This window comes from Polyergus mexicanus, unplaced genomic scaffold, assembly GCF_030449975.1.
Source record: "Polyergus mexicanus isolate NDT 795.1 unplaced genomic scaffold, iyPolMexi1.0 SCAF_9, whole genome shotgun sequence".
In the NCBI taxonomy this organism is placed as follows: domain Eukaryota; kingdom Metazoa; phylum Arthropoda; class Insecta; order Hymenoptera; family Formicidae; genus Polyergus; species Polyergus mexicanus.
This window is the reverse complement of record NW_027223329.1, coordinates 4,466,036-4,490,482: the sequence shown is the minus strand read 5'-3', so window position 1 is coordinate 4,490,482 and position 24,447 is coordinate 4,466,036. Positions and strand designations below refer to the sequence as shown.

The 24,447-nt window shown below is 29.6% G+C and overlaps 2 protein-coding genes across 2 annotated transcripts; both read left to right on the top strand.

Moving 5' to 3' along the window:
• Positions 1–299: 299 nt before the first annotated feature.
• LOC138936463 (uncharacterized) lies at positions 300–1,604 on the top strand. The gene has a single exon (XM_070301882.1). It carries the CDS (start codon positions 300–302, stop codon positions 1,602–1,604), a length of 1,305 nt encoding a protein of 434 aa, XP_070157983.1.
• Positions 1,605–9,013: 7,409 nt separating this feature from the next.
• On the top strand, positions 9,014–17,798 carry LOC138936462 (uncharacterized). Its single transcript, XM_070301881.1, has 9 exons — positions 9,014–9,157; positions 9,237–9,317; positions 9,814–10,005; positions 10,278–10,835; positions 12,840–12,908; positions 13,057–13,810; positions 14,647–14,861; positions 17,009–17,266; positions 17,739–17,798. The coding sequence occupies exons 1-9, from the start codon at positions 9,014–9,016 to the stop codon at positions 17,796–17,798; spliced, it is 2,331 nt and encodes a 776-aa protein (XP_070157982.1).
• Positions 17,799–24,447: the final 6,649 nt, after the last annotated feature.

The following is a 24,447-nucleotide window of genomic DNA, read 5'->3' as shown; positions in this document are numbered from 1 at the left end:
TGTAGCAAATTCTATTATCGCGAAAGAAATGTTCTTTTCAATGTAAAAAAATCACGATATATCGGATATGTCCACAAAAACAGTAACAGAATTAACCATTTGTGTAACTATGATGGAAATAAACGGTGCGCGAACAAATGCCATAGATATTTCTAATCGAACACCGAAGCCTATTACAATAGAGTTTACATCTGACAATGAGTTACAAATTACGGAAAATCGATGCTTTGTAATGAATATATCTGATATCATTACAACGCTGTTAACAGTGATGATAACGCGATGATAATGCGATTAATATGAGTGATTCTCAATCATCTAGTTCAATGTTTTCCATCACGGAATCGATTCGTAATCTAGAAGGCTCCACTGATACTATCACTATTAATCAATTCAACGACATAACAACAAGTGTTCTTCAAATACTAACTGCTCTCGTAAGTGAAACATCAAATCTTATTGCCCGTTTCCAGGATACAACGACAACAACAATTGCCCAAGGGACGGCGATCGGCTCACGAATCATCCAATCCAAGCAACCAACTGAAACCACCATCACTAGCATTCTTACCACATCCTCCGAGTTCCCCGCGATTGACACAACGACTATTTTATCCTCATCAATTGAACCGATGACGGACACTGCGACAACGACGTCGACATCGACGATAACGACAACGACTCTCCAAACGACATCAACAGAATCGTCATCGCAAGCCGACCTAACTACTACTGCCAGGTTCATGCCTGAGACGATCACTTCAGCTATTGATATTAATGAAAACCTTATCTCTACCGAGACAACAACCATCAATACTCAAAGCACCATGGTTGCTTCAAACGAATCAGAGGAACTGACGACAACAACGACAATCACATCACCCGTCATGAGTATGCCGACAACAACAGCCATATCACCGACCACACAGAGTACTACGTCAGATCGAGTAATGTCACGTCCGCCATTTATATCTTTCGATGTTCCAAACATGGGATTCTACCTAGGATCTTTCGGTGGCAACCAGGCGCCGACGCCAGTTTCGAGATTCAGTTCTTCCAGAAAAGCACCCATTCGCGACTACCAGATTTATGGTATTTATCCCAACAAAACTATCGTGCGGAAGCGACCGGAGAACAATCTGATCGATGCCAGGAACATAAATAGTCCGTACGTGATATTTGGCATCTTCCCGGACGGCAGATTAGTTCGCAAGTTTCCCAACGGAACAATAATACCGGATTCACCTAGGAACCCGGTCGAAGTTGTGTTTACGCTTAGCACTACCACTACTACTAACCGACCAGCATCCAGGCCGTATTATAACCAGGTTAACCAAGCGGGCACTTATAACCAATATCAATCTCCGCTATACTATAGTAACCCGATGTACTATAGTAAACCCATGGACAAGCTGAAGGGAGGCATCCAGAGTCCCAGCCCTGTTGATTTTGGATTTACCGATAATGCGATCGGCGTTCCCTCTGGAGTTGGTCCAAAATTCGCGACATCGTTTGGCCCCCCTGCTAGCACTCCGTGCGCAAACAAAATGGTATTTTTGTCTGATCTCTTTATCAACATCGTACAAGTATTCGAACAAGTTTGATCAAGAATTTTTTGATTTTTAAAGAAACATTACTCTAAAAAACGATTACTCTGATGGGATATTTTTTAAAGATCTTCAAAAATCATTGTTGCGTGAGCATATTAATAAAATAGTTTAATCATTAATAGAAGCTATAATTATATCAAGAGATACGGTAATATCTCACGCCATGTCATTCGCAGTAATAACGAGACAGATCGTATATCTATACACAAGCTGCTCAATTGCAAGTATCTTAAATTATTGGATCTCAATAACAACTATTCTTGTTCTACGTGCATTAAAAACGGAAATATTACAATGTAAAATTTCAATATGAAAATTTTTATTCAAGAAACGTCGTGTGTGTGAGGGAGAGGGAACGTCATCTTTCTGTTTTTTGCTATTACATACGTTTGTCTTTTTTACCTTGTACGTAGAAAATTTCTGTACCAATTGAAATTTCTACTACAAGATTACGCTACTTACAATATCGCAACATACCTTGCAAGATATGATATTTTATATTTATACAATTATATATACACACGTACAGATATTTTAACGATTCTATTTTCATCAATTCGATTTTCATAGTCAGAGACATTACAGTCCCGTTTTTGCTAATTTTCCGATTTTCTTGTTATTGTGTTATTATCTACGCGTTCTCCCGTTTTGATGGATGCAAATGATATCGGAATATATAAAGATATTATCAATGAAGAGTGTATGTGTGTTTTGTGATTGGAATACATTGGTAATGCAGATTACGGAGAAAAATTTTCAACAGTCCATATGAACTAAATATTTTGCTTTAAGAATGAGAGTAAAGCAGATCATCATTTCGTAATTAATATGAACAAACGAGAATGAAATATGCTATGTATTTTCCGCAAAGATAATTATTATCCACTGACGATTCCGTTGCTTTACACACACACACACGCGCGCGCGCGTATACATACATACACGATCGAACATATATTTTTCTATTCCGTGGGAAAATTTATATATTGTTTAAACTTTTCTGTGCTGTTTTTTCTGTGCAATATAAACTAAAGCTATTAATTAAGCCTATTAAAAATTTGATCATTTGATGTATGTGTTATTAAGATCCAATAATCCAAAGATCCAAAAAAGATATTTTCAATTAGATAGTTGGTGTATAAATCTTACTAAAAAAGAATGATTTAACTTATAAAAGATTACCTTTTCAAGAAAAAATGAAAAAAGGCGCCAAATTCACGCGTGTTTGTTCAGAAAATTATTGTACAAAAAAGTGTTAGCTTAATACAGTGGAAATTTTCGAAATAGTAAGTCTCTCGAAATTGCAAACAACATTCCTTCGGTACACGCTAGGTTACTCTCGAATATCATGAATGGGGGGACCATGCAGATCTGTGGGCACCTTTTTCCGTGACAATGTATTTGAAAGGACGTGTATAACGGGGGGAGTGAAGATAATCTCGTTATAATGGACTAAACTCCTGTACAGTCCACTATTTTGAGATTTCACTATACATAAAAAAGAATTATACAAGGCAACGTTATTTTATTGCTCAAATCTATCTTTCCTACAAAAAATCATGATAAAAAAAATTTGCCAATTTGAAATAAAAAATTATTTAAATTTAGACAGGGTGGATCAGTAACTCTTGCCACCTCGAATATCTTCAAGTCTAGAACAGTTGAAGAATAAGGGGTTCCATTTGAGAAAGTAGACCTTGAGATTTCCGAAGCTCCGCCACCCCGATGAAGTGTTACTTGATGGCCTCTTTGAAACTATAAAACTTTTGTAGGAAAAAAATTTTTGTAATTCTTCTAGACTCGAAAATATTCGACGTGGCAAGAGTTACTGGTCCACTCTATATACTTTCTTGTAAAAATTATAATTCATCTTACTTTGGTAATTAGTATAGTAGCGCTAAGTTTCCGCCATTAAATTTTTATGATTTTATATATTATATTTTTATATTTTTATATTTTACTTATTTTTATATTTTTATTTTTATACTTCTGTTTGTAATATTCATTGATATTGATTATAACTCTTGAAAAAACTATAGAAATTTAGAAATAATTTTTTATTTCCGATTAGCATTATCTCTTATATCATGATTTTAAAAAGCAGACAATAAAATAACGCTTCTTTGAAGAACGTCTTTTTTGATGTTATTACATTTTCTCCTTCTCCCTCTCCCTCTCTCCCTCTCCCTCTCTCTGTCCCTCTCTCTTTCTCCCTCACTTCCTCTCACCCTTTGTTCCTCATCCTCTCTTCCTCTCTCCCAACCTCTACGCCTCCCCTCTTCCTCTTCCTCTCTTCCTCTCTTTCTTTCTCTCTCTATCTCTCCTTCTCTCTCTTTTTCTCTCTTTCCTTCTCTCCCCCTCTCTCCCCCTCTCTCTTTCTCTAACACCTTTCTGTATAATAATTTTTCGAACGAATGCGTGTAGACATTTTTCTTGGTGTCTTTTTTCATCTTTATACTATATCGAATTCACATTGTACGGAGTAAAAGATTGTTTTATTTATATTGTTTTAGTTCCTATATATATATATAAGAAATTGCTTGTCTATCATTATTTTTCTTAGAGAGAGAAGAGTTATTATCATTCTAATTTGTATCATATTATACGGTTTTGAATTGCAATATCTTACATAAAATCATGTTAAATCCTTCTCTCTCTTTCATTCTTTCCCCTTCCCTTTCTTTTTCCCCTCCTCTCTTTCTTTCTTCCTCCTTCCCTTTCTCTCTCATTTTCTTCCTCTTTTGTCTACTCTTTCTTTTCTTCTTCAACAAGAATCAGATTATATTTGTTGCATAATGTAAACATAATTCAGCAATATGTAGTGGCTTATATTTAATTTTGATTTATTTTGTTTTTTCGTATTTATTGCTTGCATAAAACATTATAAAATTTCATAACTCTAATAATTTTATTTAATATTATTGATTAGATTAAAAACACACTCTCAGTTTTTTAGAATAATTTTGTAACTTATTTTTATAACTTTCTTTGGCAAATTTTCTTTTATAATATATTTTTTTTTATATAAGTAAGTATATTTATTTTGTAAGTGTATTTATAATTTTAATGAAATGCAATTTAATACTTTTTTCTAGGTTAAAAACATCATGCTACAATGCTACACAAATTATCGTTGTGAATTTGTAAATAATTATATCATATATTTAGAGCACTTTGATTCATTTCCACTTGCACTTTTGGTTTTTACGTGCTACATCTTTTTTCTGTTAAATACAATATATGCAATAGCTAATTACGTGTACATGTTTTACTAATATTAAAAATATTTATTGGATTTTAATATATCAAAAATATTTCATAAAAATTTTCCATAACAGATTTTGTATAATACGCAATATATATTATACTAAAATTAAAAAGGAACATTTTTTATTATTTTCTGAAGAGACCTAATATATTTTCGGTAAATATACATAAAAGATTATTAATCGCCAATTTTATCGCTACTTAGATATGTTGTAAGGGAGATTGTTTTGAGTAATTCGTCATAAAAATCAAATAGAGGATGGCATTGATTTAATAAATATAACAAATTAAAGTTTGACAGTAAAGGAATATGTCTAAAGTAGACAAAAGTGTTAAACACAATGCAGATCGATGAAACTCGGCAGGATGATTTATTTTCATTCTAGAATCGTGTTGAAAAAAGAATTTTCATTGTCGCTCGTTCTCATTATTCTCGTTCTCATTATTCTGATCAAATGCATCATCAGAGAAAATGTCAAATTCATATTCAATCAATTCTTCCAATTGTTCTTCCAGCTCTTCTTTAATGAACTCTTGATCAGATAGTGATGCTGCTTCCTTGAAAAAGGTAGAAAATAAAACAGTTGGAAGTGTGATATGTGATCAAGATGGCAAGTATAAATGAAGTTCAAACTAAAGAGGCGATATTGGCACACCAATAGTCTTCTTGTTTTGCATATGTAGAAGTACTCGTCAATCATCTCCAATCTTTCTTTTTCTTTATTTAATAGAATAAACAGATAATATTTGACATGAGCAGAGTAGCATGATTTTATCTAAATCTTAAACAACTTCAACAATTGTTTGGGTGTTAAGATGCCTGTTCTTTTGTAATCAAGATGCAAGTTCTCTTTTTGTCGTATTCTGTAAAAATATATTGATTTTTTTCCGAGGGAGCTGCTACCCTAATAATAAGTCCATTTGGAAAAGTTCCTAACAAGTCTCAATGAAAATTTTTATTTCAACACAATTTTAAAGCCAAAATGGATCATCCTGCCAAGTTTCATCAACTTGCGTTGCATTTAACACTTTTGTCTACTTTAGGTATATTCCTTTGTGTATAATAATCTGTTATTTTTTGATTGGAAAAATTTGTTTACGACTTTCACACGAGAGAGAGGGCAAAGCCTTTCCTCATGCACCCCCAAAAAATCGTTATCTATCTCAACTTTTCTCTGAGAAATAAAGCATTATTTGGATATATATCCAGGTAGCAATGCCGGATGATCAGATTTCGTCATAATCTTCTGATATTTATAGAAATATGATATATCTCAGTAAACACTATTTATTGCAGTAATACTATAATGTAGAAGTAACAAATAATATAACACATGTTACTTGTATGAGATATAAAACTGTAATATATCATACGTATTATTTTACAACATTACAAACTATCTATTATATAATATATTTATGATTAAGATACGTATATAAATTACTTGAAGTTTTTAATCCACCTAAAAATGCATCTCAAATCGATGATTTAAAAGAAAAAATATTCGTGTGGAAACAACAAAAGGAAAAATCATACATTTAATTAAACGAGAAATATATCGATTTTCCGATAAGTGAAAAATTAAAAGTACTATAAGAAATTTTAAATATTTTAAAAATATATCATACAATAATATTTAACTTTAGTTTCTATACATATACCATATATTTACAATATCATTACGATACACAAACGTATATACGGACCACATATATACATTTATGTCGTTGTTAAACAATAATGAATGGCGATTTTCTATATCATCTATATGAGATACCACCAATAGCGCGTTAGATTTTTTTAACGTGGACCTTCGCCTTATCGTAGCCATATCATACCACATTATATTATATAATATTTTCTATTGTATCTATTATTTACAGGATATTTTTTTACACACTTGTCTTTTGCAAGTATGATGTCAATTAATGACAAGAAATTTTTTATATACTTGTTTTTTGCAAGTGTGATGTCAACTAGTGACAAGAAATTTTTTACACACTTGTGTTTTGCAAACATGATATATATTACAGACAAAATTTATTTTACAAACATAAGATAAAAAATAGCCAAGCTATTTATTCTTAATTATTATATGAATAATAATGCCCATTAATAATACTATTTATTTTATTTTGAACATTATTATTTTATATTATTAGCGGATGAGGTATTAGCAATATCATTATGAGCAGCATATAGTGTTAAACTGCTCTTTTTCTTAGGACAAATAGAATATAATTTAAGGAAAGTTACTCAGGATCATGTCCTTGACAACATATGTCAAAATCAGTCATCGGTGAGGTATAACCTAATATGCATATTTACCAAAAATTGAACTGATAGAAAATAATTACATTTTTAATTTCTTGCCGATTGCTCTTTAACAAGCTTTATATAATTCTCATGACCAAATTTTAAATATGAAATCGCGCGTCGCATAGCGCTAAACAAACGAACTAGCAACTGAATACTATTTTTTTGTAACATTTTTGAAATATTGCGCACAGTAATATTTCTCATGAAATATTAAATAAATAATAATTTTGGATATATGAAAAAGTGCGCATCAAATTCAATTATTAATATTAAACGAAATTAATGTTAACAATTAATTGCACATGTACCATATATGTCCTCTGGAAATCCAAAGGACATTTAATATAATAGACAGGGCAGATATCCTACAGATATCCAGAGGTTATCCAGTGGAGGACATTAATACTTATAGGACATTAATATACTTATTACATATATTAAGATTTCTAAATTATATTAAATAGCTTACATAACTGAAAGTAATCATGTATGAATATTAAATTTTCATAAAATATATGTATTGTATAATAATATCTTAAAACATCCTACAAATGTCCTGAACCATTCTGGACATATTCAAGATGATCCTGAAGATGTTTTGTGCTGTCTGGATCAGAAGATGATAAAATCTATTCATCAGACATTGTTATCTGGTATATAATGATGCTTCATTTCTCAGAGAAAGGTTGAGTTAGTTTTTTTGGGAGTAGGAGTGCAGGAGGAGAAGCTTGGCCGAGGGACTATGCACTAATGACTGCGATGAACAAGTGATTTCAGATTGAAGTCAATTTCAAATAATTTTATCGATTTTATGAATATTTCAAGCAATTAGAAAACCATGTGATTTAATGTGATTTTATACGATCCGATCAATGATTTCTGAAATCATTTTTGATTCTACGTGATTTCATTCTGATTTCAAAAGTTCAGAGATTTTATTCTGATTTCAAGTTATTTCAATAATATTTTCATAACTTCGATTTCGAAAGATTTTTTCTAATTTTAACCGATTCCTCATGATTTCGATTTTGATTTTATATTCCGAAGTGCTTCAATGATTTCCTGAACGAATAGCCCCTCTCCCGCCCGCATGAAAGTCGTAAACAAACTTTTCCATGAAAAAATAATAGATTATTATGCCGTACACAAATTTTACTGTCAAACTTTAATTTATTATATTTCCTAAATCAATACCACCTCCTATTTGGTTTTTGCAAGGAATTACTCAGAACAATCTTTCCCTACAATATATCTAAATAGCGTTGAAATCGGTGACCTTTTCATGCATATTTATTGTATTTTCAAAAAGCTCCATATGCTGCGTTGAAATATTTATATCTTGCATTATAATAAATTGTATTCTGATAATTGCATATTTTTAATATTACAGTAAATATAAATTGAATCTAATTATTCCTAAATAAAATTGTTAGAAAAAAACGATACTTTTTTAAAAAGTTTCAAAACACATTGTAAAGTTTTATTGTAATATATCATCGTAAATTTATTTAAATACATTATATCTAAAAAAGATAAAAAAATTTTATGATATTAAAAGATAAAACGATATTCAAGATATAATAAATTTATATGAAAAAGTATTAAAAGTTATAAAGATTTAATATTTTTATTTAATATCACATAATAACGCGGTTGCATTTGAGCTTTCTTGCACTATATCTTGAAGAAGACGACATGTTTATAAATGTATTTGTGAATATTCATTATATTATGATGACTTTTTGACAATATTATTAAATACGTGATGTAAATTTTTCAGAGCGATATTTTATTAGATCGAAATGAATACACCCGAATGAATACGCTGCCGAATATAGCCTCAACGTTTGACAAACTGCAAGGTCCAATTGGCTCTTCTATCATGGGGAATCGCGAAAGTAGTGAAGCTTCTCGAACAAAAGTGGCATCTAATCAACGCAATTCTGTATATATCGGACAGGTAGTAAGAGATATTATGGAACTATATTGTGATTAAACATAAAAATAAGAATATTTTGACATAACTATGAATATTTCAGGATAAATTTATTAATTATCAGATTGACAATGCACCTGATATCAATCCAAAAGTGGTTGATGTGAAAATAAATTCAGTGGCTGTAAGTAATCAAGTATCACAGAACTTAATATGATAATTTCACGATGATGAAATTTTTCTATCGAACCAAGGAAAATTCTTGTTATTAATAAATTTTCCTGCCTCCTGTTTATTATGAAATCACATAAACTTTTTTTATTTTCTATGGTAACAATAAAATGATTTATTTTGCATATTAAATATAACTTATTACAAAAAAAGAAAATATCATAATGTGTTTATTCCCAAATATTGTATAATATTTTCTAATAACATATCAAACTATTAAACCTAATAAAGATTGTGAGAAAATAGTATTTCTGAAATATAAACTGTAATTATTGTAGATATAAATTAAAATTATCGCGCGTGATATGAGAAAAATACATATTTATAGTTTATAAATATATATAATATATATAAATATAGTTTATATTTGTTATAATTATTATTAAAATTTATAATTATCATTAATTATCATTATAATGATCATCTATTTTTTTTAATTTTGTTATTAGACCTTTATGAACGAAGGTGTAGCATCATCTATGACATCGATCCCATCTTTTGAAAATTTGCTGAATAATCAGTCGGGTGATGGTATAGTAACAACTCCTTCCGGTTTTCCTTGGAGAGATCCTCTTGATCAGATATTCGGAATTACTACTAATTCACCTATACAAACAGCATCCGTGACATCGAACCAATTGGTGTGTATTAATAGTATATATATTAAAGGAGCAAGTTGAATATTATTACAATATTAAAGAAGCAAATTAAATATTATTACAATATTAAAGAAGCAAATTGAATATTATTATAATATTAAAGAAGCAATTATGTTAATAATTAAAATTGTTATATTTAAAAAGAAAATATAGAATAATAAAATAACAATAATTTTAAGTATCTGTTACGTGTCTTTTTCATTTTCTCTCTATTTCATATTTTCTGCAATAAATATTCTTTGTATTATCTATAGAATGAAACAGCTGAAAATAATATACCGATTATGGCACGTCCTATAAACCCTTTAGTGGAAGTCTTCACGCCGGTTATAAGTGGTGTAACCTCAACAAATCTTGAAAACAAACCAACAACAGTATCAATTAGTTCGATTATAACTACTACTCCTATTATCACTACCATACCAATTACAACTACTACGCCTATTATCATCACCACACCAATACCAACTACTGCTGCTACTACTACAAAACCTACCACTACAACAGCTGTAATTACAACATCTACTGCTACAACAGCTGCAACTACAACTACTACTACTTCGACAACCACTCCTACAACGACTACGATAGGCCAAACAACAAGTAGTACATCTACTATTCCTCGGCTTGCAACAACTACTTCCTCCTTAAATGTTAATACTTTGTCGGATGTAGTACTAAATTCAAATACAGTTCCGCCATCACCTACTGCGACAATATCTGCGGACAACATACTAAACGGATTACAGATGAATACCCAGGAGAACGTCTTTGGTACAACATTCGAGGATTTAACTTTCCTAAATTCATTGGTAAACCAACTTCATTTCTTTCTAATTTATATCAACGATTTTTCTTTAATTTCAATAATTATTTACAATATAGGACACCTTGATAATGACATTAATCTTATATTAGTAATATTGTAAAGGTGAGAATTCTCTCTAAAATTCACGTTAACTATGTTTTAATTAATCCGCGTTCGTATATAGTTTTCAAGATATAATTAAATATATGATAATTAAAAATTTACACAATTTTTCATGCAAAATGCGATTTCACAAAAATAAATGCATGAGCAATTTAGCCCTTCTCCCTACATTTTTTCTCTAAAACAATTCTAACTAAATTCTAATTAGGATTGTAGTCGTCATTTATTGTTTATTAAAAAGTTGTTAATCAATGAACATATGCATGCTAAGTTTGAATGTAAACTATCATAAAAAATTCAATATTGTGAACATACTTTATATAAATATTATTACACATGCACACACAAAGTATATTTAATGTATACAAAAATTTTTATTTAGGATAAATTAAAATATCAAAAATATTATATTTAAGATAAATCAAAATATTAAACATTAAAGTAAATACACTGATTGATAATTGCTACAAATTTGCTGTAGAATAATGCAATTCTGTTCATCTAGCATTTGTCAACTAGTATATTTAAGCGAGGAAGAATCTCTACATAAGATTGATATTTTCTGCACGGAATAAAATTTTCTTCACATCACCTAATATTTTCGATGCAAAACAAAATCTATACATTTTTACGTAGACTTACAACTCTTCGCGCAAAATGAAGTGTGATTGTGTGATGTAAACTTGAGCACGCTTTGCGTAGATAATTGCAAATCCATGTATGAAACCGTACAATTATAGATCTCATTTGTCAGTTTTTATTCTTTTGTTCATTAAAGAATATGGTAATTATTCAGAATCACGCCTCCACTTACAAATGAGCTGCAAATTGTTTTGATAACTTTTTATACTTAGAGAATAATGTAAATAACAATTTTTAATGGGGAGAGGCCCAAAAAAAATTATAGACTAAAGTTATAAAGAGTTTTACAACTTTCCACGCAAAGCGAGGTTTCCATCCAAAGCGAAATTTAACGCAAACCTATGTGTCTAGTTCTTTTGATAGTGGAGCCCCCGCATGGGGGGGGGGCGGAACATACTGCCTCTACATATATACTTTTTAATGCGAAGTGAAATTCTACATGGATTTATAACTTTCCATGCGAAGCGAGATTCAACTCAAATCTTTATATTGATAAGTGCTATCTTATATAATTTTTGTTTGGTAAATATGCATAAAGTAGAACAAGTGGAATCTTACTTTGTATTAAAAAGTATATGCGTGAAAGCAGTATGTTCCGCCCCTCCTACGGAGGGGCTCCATTATCGAAAAACTAGACACATAGGTTTGCGTTGAACCTCGCTTTGGGTGGAAACCTCGTTTTGCGTTGGAAAGTTGTAAAACCCTTTATAACTTTGGTCTATAACTTTTTTTTGAGCTTCCCCTAACTAAAAATGGTTATTTATATTTCTTTTTAAACATAAAAAGTCCGTAAAAAAATTTGCAGCCTATTTGCAGGTGGAGCCGTGATTCTGAATATTTATAAGAATATTCAAGAAGTTATATTTTTATTTGTAATTTTTATTAATAATTTTTTAATAAACAATGAGCGCGACAGCTAAGATCTTTTAGAAATTACTCAGAATCATAATAACATATGTCAAAGTCCAGATCATTGGAGATTTACATATACTGATGTAAAGTTTATTATTAAATTAAATTAAGTTATATCTCGAGATTTATATTATGAGTATGAGTAATATTAAAACAGGGTTAATCAGAGTATCTTTATCTCTATAACATACGTGAAAATCAAGGTGATCGGAGAAGTTCTTTAGTAATGTCCCCTAAATAATCATCGTTATTCTTTCATTAAATTTTGGGAACATTAAAGTATTTTATATTCTATAATAAATCATAAATACCATAGTAATATTTTTTGCAGTTACAGAACAACAACGTTAAAACAACATCGAAAACACTAAATGATATAGAGCAAATGTTAGCAAATAGGGTGAGCAAAATGAACAATAATATTTATAATAAGCATGCATTCGAATGAAATAATATCTTTAAGAAAAGAGTTTATTATAATTTTTTGTAATTGTTGCTTATATACAATTAAACAAATATGTATGCCTCTATACTTTTATTTTCTGTAGATTTTAGCATTGGCTAAACCTGGACCGACACGATCGCCGAAAGCGATAAAAACCATAAGTTCGAATAGCATTCTTAATGCAATCAAGGATTTTCCATCATCTGAGTCATCTTCCAAGCCAATAATAATTGATTTATTGCCATCTTCGTCAACGCTATCACCAAGCATTAGTAGTACCGCATCAACTACAAAGAAATATCCCGAAGTGAGAACGACCGCATTGATACAATCTAGCACTATGCCAATTACTAGGAATAAGGCACCAGTCGTTATTACTGCTAAATCTAAAACGACAATACAACCCAAGACTACTACTCAAGCACCCATAGGATTCGCAAGTTTGTGGCGGGCGTTATTTGGCAGCAACCGTTTTGAAATATCCACAATAGCGAGTGCTAAGAAAAATCCGAAGTCTGTAACTCCAAGATCAGTTCAAGCCACTCAAAAATCCATTGAGATTACTCCAAAACCAGTACAGATTATAAAATCAACTACGCATACAAGTCATATAATGTCCGCGATCAGATCGCATGTAACGCCGAGAAACGTCGATATCTCAGACATCCAAATGATTTCGACCAAATCGCATGCAGATAATATTGAATCCACTTCTGCTTCGACGCTAAATTCGATTTCAACACAACAAACACTTTTAAATAATCCAAATCCTAGATTGAACGACGTTCCTACATCTACATACTCATCCGAAGACGATGCAAAATTCTTGGTCGCACTTTTACGAGCCATACAAACAGGTATAAAAATAGAAGTTTGTTTCTTTTTATACACTATTTAAAAAAAATAAATGAAGAACACTTTTCATACCCTAAAAAATAGGCTATTTTCAAATGGCTGAAACTCGACGAAAAATCATCGTAGACAAAAAATTAAAAAAACATTTGAAGCTTGGAGTTTCAACTGTAACATAATATCAATAGTTTCATAAAAGTTTTTTATTTTCTTATTTCTAGAAGGCAAAATGTTGTAGTTTGTGGAACTTGAATTGAATTTTTTGAGAGAAACTTTTTTATCAAGCTGCAGAGTGTCAAAAATATGTAATTTTAAGGAACAAAACAATGTGTTTTTTTTTAAAGCACCGAATCAGGAAGATACACAAATTTTAAAAAACCACCGATAGCGCGTTAAAGTTAAATCTTCTAGCTTCAAAATGCTTTTTTAATTTATTATCTACGATGATTTTTCGTGGAGTTTCAGCGATTTGAAAATAGCCCACTTTTTAGGGTATGGAAAGTGTTCTCTATTTTTTTTTTAAGTAGTGTATATGTATACGAATTTAATTATAATTATAATAATATAGATTCAATTTGACTTGATTTGGAATTACAAAAAGAAATTTGAAGATGATTATTAATTAAACTGCTTAGATTCCTGCAAATAATGTTTCTTTATATTTTTTGAAATTAATGAATTTATTTGTCAAATTTTTATGATTTCTAAATTTAGGGACATGCAGAGATTAACAGATACGTACAAATTTTTTTTAAAAAACGAAACTAATTCTTACTAGTTTTCGAAGTTATCAGTTTTTTTTAAGGGCTTTTTATTAATCCGTAATAAATTTTTAAATTAGAAACAAAAACGAGCACCTCTACAATGACACCTAAAATAATTGAAGATGATGAAGCCTTCTTGAGAGCGATTTTAAATAATCAAGCTAGTATTTCTACTCCGATACCATCATCCACCGAATTAAACCCTGCTGCTTTGCTGGCATTACTTTTAAAGCAGCAAGGCATAGAACCATCGACACCAGCAATAAAATTTAGGGAACAATTGCAATTAGCTGTAAGTAATGTTTTTTTTTATATCTTCTTCAAGATTTTCTGCTAGATATGTAATTTATTAAAAATGTTTCAACATCTATACAAAGAAATCTTGATGTGCATAATAATATTAGAATATATAAAATACTCAATGAATAAATAATGTTTAATTGCATATTATAATATATTTTTAATTATGAATAATTGAAAATTTAGAGTTATTATAAAAGCGACTATAAAAAACTTATATATTAAAGCTTCAAAAATATACATATATTAATTACGAAATTTTTTATTTCGGCTAATTTCCAGTTAGGACTACTTTAATATTTGAAAAATTTGATTTAAAATTTCATTTATTCTTAACAAGGAATAGACGATTAAAAATTGTTTAATTTATGAATTTCTATCGAAATATAACCGAAATTAAATTTAGGCTTACAGAATATATATATACAAGGTGACCGACAAGTAAGTGACCAAACGGAAAGTGAAGGTAGATTGGGTCAAACCGAGTCGAAAAGTGCTGAACTATTTTTTTTATAACGTTTAATAAAGGAGTTATTATTGATTAAGTCTGTCCAAGCAGCACCAATTTTTAGCCGCGCGCCTGGTAATGTGCGTGAGCGCTCCATCGGTACGGTGACGTACACTATCAGGCGAGCGGCTCATTGACGTGCGTCCGGCTAAAAGTCGGTGATGATGGGCCAGACATTATTCAATAATAACTCTTTTATTAACCGTTATAAAAAACATGGTAGAGGACTTTTCTTTTCAGTTTGACCCAATCTACCTCCACTTTTCGTTTGGTCACTTACTTGTCGGACACTATGTATATATATACAGGGTGATTCAAAACAACCTTCTGTCCTTGCAATGTCATATACTTGACACTATTGTAAGACAATTTTTCCTTTGCTAAAATTTTTTCCGAGACTTAGTTTTTAAATTATAAGCCAAAATAGTTAACGAATTACGTACGCAAGGCAGGCAAAAGCGGCGCAACTCACCGTCCCATGCTGGTGATTACGTGAGGCGCTCGCTGCGATCAACTATTTGCTACATGCAATAAGGTGTATGTGTGAGAGAGAACGTATACGCGTATACACAAACATAAACATTCTCTCTCTCTCTCTCTCTCTCTCTCTCTCTCTCTCTCTCTCTCTCTCTCTCTCTCTCTCTCTCTCTCTCTCTCTTTTACACCCATCGCATGTAGCAAACAGCTGATCGCACACACGCACTTCCTCTTTTACAAACTAAATATTTTACAAGATATTTAATTTTTTATATCAAAATACGTTACATTAAAATACAAAATAACTCAAAAAGTACTTAATGAAAAAATACTTTATTATAGTGTTTTGGAAAGCTCTTGACATAAACTATAAAAATATGCAATAAAAAATAGGGGGTTCTATGTAAGAAATTAAAGGTGTCCTTGACTTGATCTTAACGATACCATCCAAGGTCAAACCAATGACACCATCTTATGTTCCCCTCAAAACCATACAATTTTTGTTCAAAATGTTTTTCTCTAAAATGCTTAGTTTTTGAAAGAAAAGAGGTGTACGAGTGGTCTAGGACACCCTGTATATATATACACATATAAAGCTTGCAAAGAACAACTGACAGGAAATTAAAAATGTAATTATTTTTTATCAGTTCAATTTCTGATGCAATATCAACATAGGAAATTCAGATATTGGATTGTTTAGAAAATATTACACGGCTCAAACGCGAAAGCTAAATCGAATATTTATGTAGACTACGAAAGTCTCAAATATCAAAGGACGTAAACTATTTTAATTATTACATTTTTAATACTGGCAATAAATAACAGAACGGACGCAATTTTCAGAATTTTCTCCCTGAAACGTACGATAAAAATATCCTTAAAATATCCTATAGAAATCCTTAGGATGAAATCCACAGGATCTCCCTGGATTCTCCAGAGGCTAGTATTCGGCTATCATTTACTTTTCCTTAGGACATCAAGAGGAGATCCGAGGATTAAAATGGGATATCCTCAGGATATCCTATATGTATGTTCTGAATACTCTTTGGATGTCCTAAGGATGTCCTTGTGCTGTCTGAGATAGTTTCCCTACAAGACATATAATATATTTATTTCGGACTTCTTTTTAACTTAAAAAATTATGTATATATCAGAGCCTGGACTTAACTACTACTCGATCAATGACAACGACCACAAATAGACCGGCCTTCAGTTCAAGCACTCAATCTGCGGTTAGCACGAGAAAAACAACGACTACCCCAAGACAATCTTTGAGATCATCAGAACGGACTCGTGGTTATACGTGGTCTCCTAGTTCAACGTATCCACCTCCTCTCTTTGGAGAAAATTCGGGTAGTGGATTGATTACTGCTACTAGAGCCATCGGTCAATTCTTTGGCGCTGCCATTACGGTAAATATTTTTTCTTCTACTAATGAGAGAACTTCTACTAGCTGCTTTTCTTTCTTTTTTTGACTGTAACAAAAATATTAAATTATATAGAAATCTTAAATTTGGTACCCTACTGTACAGTAAATTATAAGTGATTATCTTTCGTTTTAAAATGTTTGTTTAATAGGTTATTATATACATTTATTATTATAGATTAGAACTAAATTTGTTTTATAAAAACAAATTAATAATATTCTTAAAAAAATAATATTATTTAAAAAAAATAAATGATAGCTATATAAAATAAATTATAAAAATATATATAAATTAGTTTTTTCTTCTATTTATTTTATTTTCTATATTCTCGAATAAGATAATTATTAGATAATTAAAAGAATAAAATAAGAAATTCTATATTCTATATACCACAAATATTAAAATAATTTTTTATAAATCATATTTTTATTAACATTTTTATTTTTGTTTTTATTAGGGTGCAGCTCGACAATTACAATCTTTTCTAAGAAATGGCACTAGAAGCATAACTGGGTAATATTAGAAAAAAAGAGAATAATATATATATATATATATATATATATATATATATATATATATATATATATATATATATATATTCATTTCCGTTCAATTTGCGAACAAAAATATCAGAATTGATATTATATCAGTTAATTAATTAAGATTGTGATTGCCGTTGAAAAGATATATAATAACAACATGAAAATCGATGCTAAGAAAGTTCAATCAAAACGACAGCACAAAGTAACCCAATAAACATCATTAGATTAATGTTATGTATATAAGTACGACACAACTGAATATTACAGATAATATTGCATAAATATTACCGGTAAGCTACATATTAATTGTAACTTTCCACTCATAAATGTAACATATAATATAATACATATTATATCGTTATCACATCATAATTATATTCTATATATACCAATATTGATAGCGATTGATCAAATGTAATTAAATAAATAATAAAATACATAATTTATATTTAATTCATGATGAAAGCTCAAGATTTAATTTGTATCTCTTATGTTATGTTGGCAGCCGTCCTTTGTAGGCTTACATGTTTATGACGGAAACTCGAACATGAGATAGTTTTGCTTGTTTTGCCCCATAACGGCGAGCAAAGAAATATGTATACAACAATATTATATTGCAATAATGTTTTAATACAGTATCATTGTTGCGAAATAATACATATGGAATATTGCAGTTTTATATCATATATAAATAACTTACGTTATATTCAAATAAAAATTAGAAACGGCACAAAAACAATTAACGGACGTCCATGTAATATATAATTTTTTTACGTTATATAATTTGTTACCACCACATTATATTACTGCAACAAACAGTGTTTACTTGAAACACTGTTGGAAACTTTCTCAAATATTGTATTATAAATGAGTTATTAAAGAACGACATGAACAACGAATACGAATAAATCAAAACATATTATATTTTTATTAAAAATTTTTCTTAAAATGAACAAATCACAGTATGTATATATTCAAACTTATATCAAATATTTAAAATTCCTTATACGGATTTTCTCTAATATGATACTCGAGTAATTTCAAACCGAATGATGTGTAATGGATATAGCTAAAATGTCGATATCTTGATCGAACATTTCTTACTAATACCAGATTTAAAAAATAAATTGATATTATATTAATTTATATATTAATATTATATAATAATTAATGTTATAATATTTATTAATATTATAATATTTTATTTGTCGTTGTTAATTATTACTCGAATTTGGCAAAATGGCATTTAAATTTAACATCGTTTTTATGAAATTTTGAAAAATAATTAATTAAAAATTGGTTTAATGTCCCAATCCCAATCTCATTTTTTAAATTTTTGTGTAATTATATTTTGTATAAGAATTTTTATACAAAGACATTTACACACAAAAATAGTATAACGAATAAAATTTCTTTTTATAATATCACAGTTTAAATACTAAAAGAGTGCAGCATAAATATCTCATATGCACAAAGAAACTCGAAGATGTATACAAGGCGATGAAAAATTAAGTACCATAAATTTGTGTAATGGAAGATGGGACAATATAAGCATTCTAAGTATAGAAACCATGGGTCGACGACATTTCATTATGGCATGACGGACGTTTAATTGAATCGTTACAATGCCTACGATGCAAGCAAGTAGTTTGTTTGTTTGCCTCTGTGGTGTGGCATGGCCTGCAAGGTTACCAGATTTAACGCCTCTCGATTTCTTCTTCTGCGATGCAATGAAAAGTATGTTGAACAAATCGAATCCGAGGATCTGATCGCTCGCATCGTTAAGACATCTGAAACCATCTGATACATGCTTGAAATATTCCAAAGAACGCGACAATCATTGTTCCGTTGTCGGAACGTTGGTGGTCGTAACTTTGAACATTTATTGTAAATATGTCAAATTGATAGAATCATTGTATCGTAGGCATTGTGACAATTAAATTAAACATTCGTCATGCTGTAATGAAGCATCGTTGACCCATAGTTCCTATATTTAAAATGCTTGTATTGATCTCTTCTTTCATCACACAAATTTATGGTTAACTATTATTAATTTTTGATCAACCTGTAGAATTTTTCATAAAATCTCTTCGAACAATTTTACATGTTTTTTTTCAAATTTTTATTATTTGCAGTGATAATTTACAACGATAGTTTTGAATGCATATTATTCTAAAACGCTTTGTAAACGTTTCTAGAGTAGATCTATCGATTTTTTTGGACGTGTACTTATAGAAATGTTTATAACGGTCGTTAATATAATTAAAATAATATATCAGTGCAATGTTTTTCATATTGTTGATTCTACTATCGACACGTCTTATTTCTACATTTTTTCTTTATTTATATTCCTTTTTTGTAATAAAGTAAAACTGTATATGTACTCTATAATTTTTTATTATTTGAATACTGCGTGCAAATGACTGTCCAGAAAACACGGTTATGTAATATTGCTGTTATGATAGTAAATGTTATAAGTATAGGCTTTTTCCGCGGCGACAAAGTATCTATTTTTAATACTTTAAGACGAGCAACAAATTCAGTTTTTTATATATTTCAATAGTATATTGTCCACAGATTATTTTAATACCAAAAATATGCGAGCAACAAATTTTTTTAGTTACTTTTACTTCGCGCAAGTGGATGGCACGGCGCGGCGAGACTGAGTATATAGTGGTATTAATTAAATAATATACTTTTTTTAAAATAGTTTTGTGTTATTTTAGAGCAACAAAATAGCAACAAATTCTGGTGTATTTAATTTTTTGATTCGAGCATTCTATATATTTTTTTCACTATGGGGGGGGGGGGGCTGGCTTAATGTCAAGCCCCCCAGTTTGAATGTAAATTCCTGCTAAGCATGTTTGAGCAACAAAATTCGGACTACGGCAACTAATTAGCACATAATTAGCTCTAAATTATTTGATGTATTTGACTTAATTTGGTGTTGGTGGGAGGGCTAACTTAATATGGGTCTCAGCCACTGCGTACAATTGAAACATATCTTAACATCGATATTTATGGTACACATTTGCCTTAACTTATGCGATCTTGGATAAAGTTCCGAATAGGTGAACCCTCCGATTTTTTTGAAACTACACTATTTTTTGTATTTTTAACGCTGATTACGAATATGATAATGAAAATTTGCGACAAGGTCATTTTCAAGGTCAAAACTCAAAAAAACTGAAAAAATATAACTTTTTAGACATTATTTCAATAAATATTGATGTAAGAAAAAAATGTTTCAAATAAAAGTTGCAGTTCTTAAAAAAATACATCATTTATGTTCTATAAATTTTTTGCGTAAAACTGATAGTTTTCGAAAAAAATTAGATAAGAAAAACCCTCTCAAACATCAATATATTCTTCGTTCTCAGCCGAACCCGGAGTCAACGACAAGGACGTGACGAAGAACTGACTCTATTTTTTTTCTTTTTATAATTTTTATATTTTTTTATAATTTTGCAATTTTTTATAAAGTTGCAAACCCATGTGGAACCTCGCTTCGCGTGGAAAAGTGTATGCGTGGAAACAGTGGGTTCCGCCCCCCCGCGGGGGGCTCCACTACCGAAAAACTAGACAAATAGGTTTGCGTGGAACCTCGCTCTGCGTGGAAAGTTTCAAACCCATGTGGAATCGTATATGTACTGCAAAGTACATGCTTAAATGGGAGAACAGATATAAGATTTAGATTCGATCGTTTTTGTTGAAAACTATCACTCGTACGGTAAAAATTAATAAGACATAAAATGTTTTTCTCTGTAAGATCTAAAAGTTTTATGGGTTTTTCATGATTTTCACTATGAAAATGAGAAATGCACCAATTTTCACTACGATATTCGTAATCAGTGCATCAAAATACGTAAGAATATTGAGTTTCAAAAAAATCAGAGATGAGCACTATTCGGAACTTCACCTGCCGTTTTTAGTCTTTAACATCGATTTTCTCGAAAACTTTCAGTTTTACGCAAAAAATTTATACAACATAAATGATGTATTTTTACAAGAACTACAACTTTTATTTGAACCATTTTTTTCTTACATCAATATTTATCGAAATAATATCTAAAAAGTTATATTTTTTCAATTTTTTTGCGTTTTGACCTTGAAAATGACCTTGTCGCAAATTTTCATTATCATATTCGTAATCAGCGTTAAAAAATACAAAAAATAGTGTAGTTTCAAAAAAATCGGAAGGTTCATCTCTTCGGAACTCCACCCGAAAAAGGAAAGAAATAATTTTGTTGCACATTTTTTCTACATTATATACAAAACAATTTATTGTGCATATACTGGGTGGCCCATTTTAATCCATCCAGTCGAATATCTCAAAAACCAAGCCCGGAAGAGAAAAATGTTTCAAACAAAAGTTGTGTGGCTTCAAGGGGGCCATAAGATGGTGAAAATGATTTGACCTTGGAAAATCATTTGAAGGTCATGTGAAGGTCAATTTTAAAATCTTAAATAGAAACCCCCATTTTTTATTTAGTATTCTTGTAGTTGACATCTGAGAGCTGTCCAAAACACTATAATAAAGTATTTTTTCATTAAGTACTTTTTGAGTTATTTTATATTTTAATCTGACATATTTTGATATAAAAAATTAAATATCTCGTAGAATATTTAGTTTTTGATCATCTTACCGTAATACTTCTATGTACAGAATAATGAGACAAATCAATTAGTATAAAAAAAAATTGTTTTGAAGAAAATTATTTACAATGTATTTTTTTAAACAATTATTTGTTTTTTTGGCACTAATTAATTTGTCTTATTATTCTGTACATAGAAGTATTACGGTAAGATTATCAAAAACTAACTATTTTATGAGATATTTAATTTTTTATATCAAAAGATGTCAGATTAAAATATAAAATAATTCAAAAAGTACTGAATAAAAAAATAGTTTATTATAGTGTTTTGGAAAGCTCTCGAGGCAAGATACAAGAATACTAAATAAAAAATGGGGGTTTCCATTTAAGATTTTAAAGTTGACCTTCACATGACCTTCAAATGATTTTCTATGGTCAAATCATTGTCACCATCTTATGGCTCCCTTGAAGCCACACAACTTTTGTTTGAAACATTTTTCGATTTAACGCAGTGTTTTTGAGATATTTGAGTGGGTCCTTTAAAATGGGACACCCTGTATATATATATATATATATATATATATATATATATATATATATATATACATATTTGAATTTTCTATATGTAAAATATAAATCAAGAATATATAAAACTTATTTTAAAAAAGATTAAATATTGTGAATAAAAAGATTAGAATTTTTGCAATATTTTTCCTAGTACTAAGCAATGTTTTAACATCTTGTAATTGACACCTCGAAACATATTTCAAATTTTCTAAAGCTGCATCATAAGCTTTTAACCAACGCAGCTGCTAAATTATTATAAGCTTTTATACAATCCTCTAATAAAATCTGCAATTTAATATCACTAATCAATTCTTCCTCCTCATTTTGATTCAAATTTGAACTACTTTTTGTCGATGACAGATATTCTAATGCTCTCCGATAACATCATATTGCAAAAGACAGCTCTATCCGAATAAACCATCAATTTCCACGTTTCTTATTGTTTTAAAAAATAAGTTCAACCATTATCTCAAAAAAAGTTAAATAAATTAACAATAACAATCTTGTCCCTAGAGAATTTAGTCTAAGAAAATAAATAATCTTTATTATATAATTTATAAACTAAATTATTACCTTATTTCCTTGACTAATGCTCAACATTTTTATTTCGAGCTCTAATTCTGACGCTTTCAATTCAACTGTCTATGTAATATTTTTGATAAAATTCTCACAATATTTGTTTTCTTATTTAATATAACATGCAACTCATTGCTTAGCTATTTGTAAATGACCTAAAAATATTAATTACGCATTGATTACATTTATATATAAAATCTAAATAAAGATTCATACATTTCCAAAACTAAACGTTACGAATAATTCCAGATCCACAAAACGTTTGTAGATTATAGAAGTGCTTCGATATGATTTTATCATTTCATTATTCTTTATGCCAATTAAAAATGTGTATTTAATGCTGTTGTTTTTATGATATTTTTGATAGAATTCTCACAAGATTTATTTTGCTATTAACATAAACTCATTGCTTAGCCATAATTATGTTAACTTAAAAATATTAATTATGCATTGATTACATTTATGTAAAATTAAATAAACATATTATATACGAATGTGCGTTCGCGAGTATAATTATTAACTTATCGTTTTCGAAAACATGATCAGCGAAAATCTTCTATAATCATTTTTCAACATTGTATTTATGACAAATATGTTAATTGACAATGCACAGATTTACTCAAATGTAAACATTCGCTCAGTTTTGCTAATATAATCAACTTTGCTTAATATAACATTGATTAGAAGAAATTACTTCCCTTCCTTGCACTAATATTCCGCGATTTTCTTAGTGACTTTATTAACCACTTTATTACTTTTCTTCTTGTGTTGCACTATTCCGCGATATATAAACATATTTAATAAATCAATAAATGCAAAAAATATTTGATCTTTTTTGGTTATATCATTTATTAGAAGGAATTATATACTATTAAAATGTATGCGT

Coding starts and splice junctions, on each gene's coding strand:
- LOC138936463 (XM_070301882.1), top strand. CDS start 300: ATGAGTGATTCTCAATCATCTAGTTCAATGTTTTCCATCACGGAATCG.
- LOC138936462 (XM_070301881.1), top strand. CDS start 9,014: ATGAATACGCTGCCGAATATAGCCTCAACGTTTGACAAACTGCAAGGT. Junction 9,158..9,236: donor ATTCTGTATATATCGGACAG/GTAGTAAGAGAT, acceptor TGAATATTTCAG/GATAAATTTATTAATTATCA. Junction 10,836..12,839: donor TAACTTTCCTAAATTCATTG/GTAAACCAACTT, acceptor TATTTTTTGCAG/TTACAGAACAACAACGTTAA.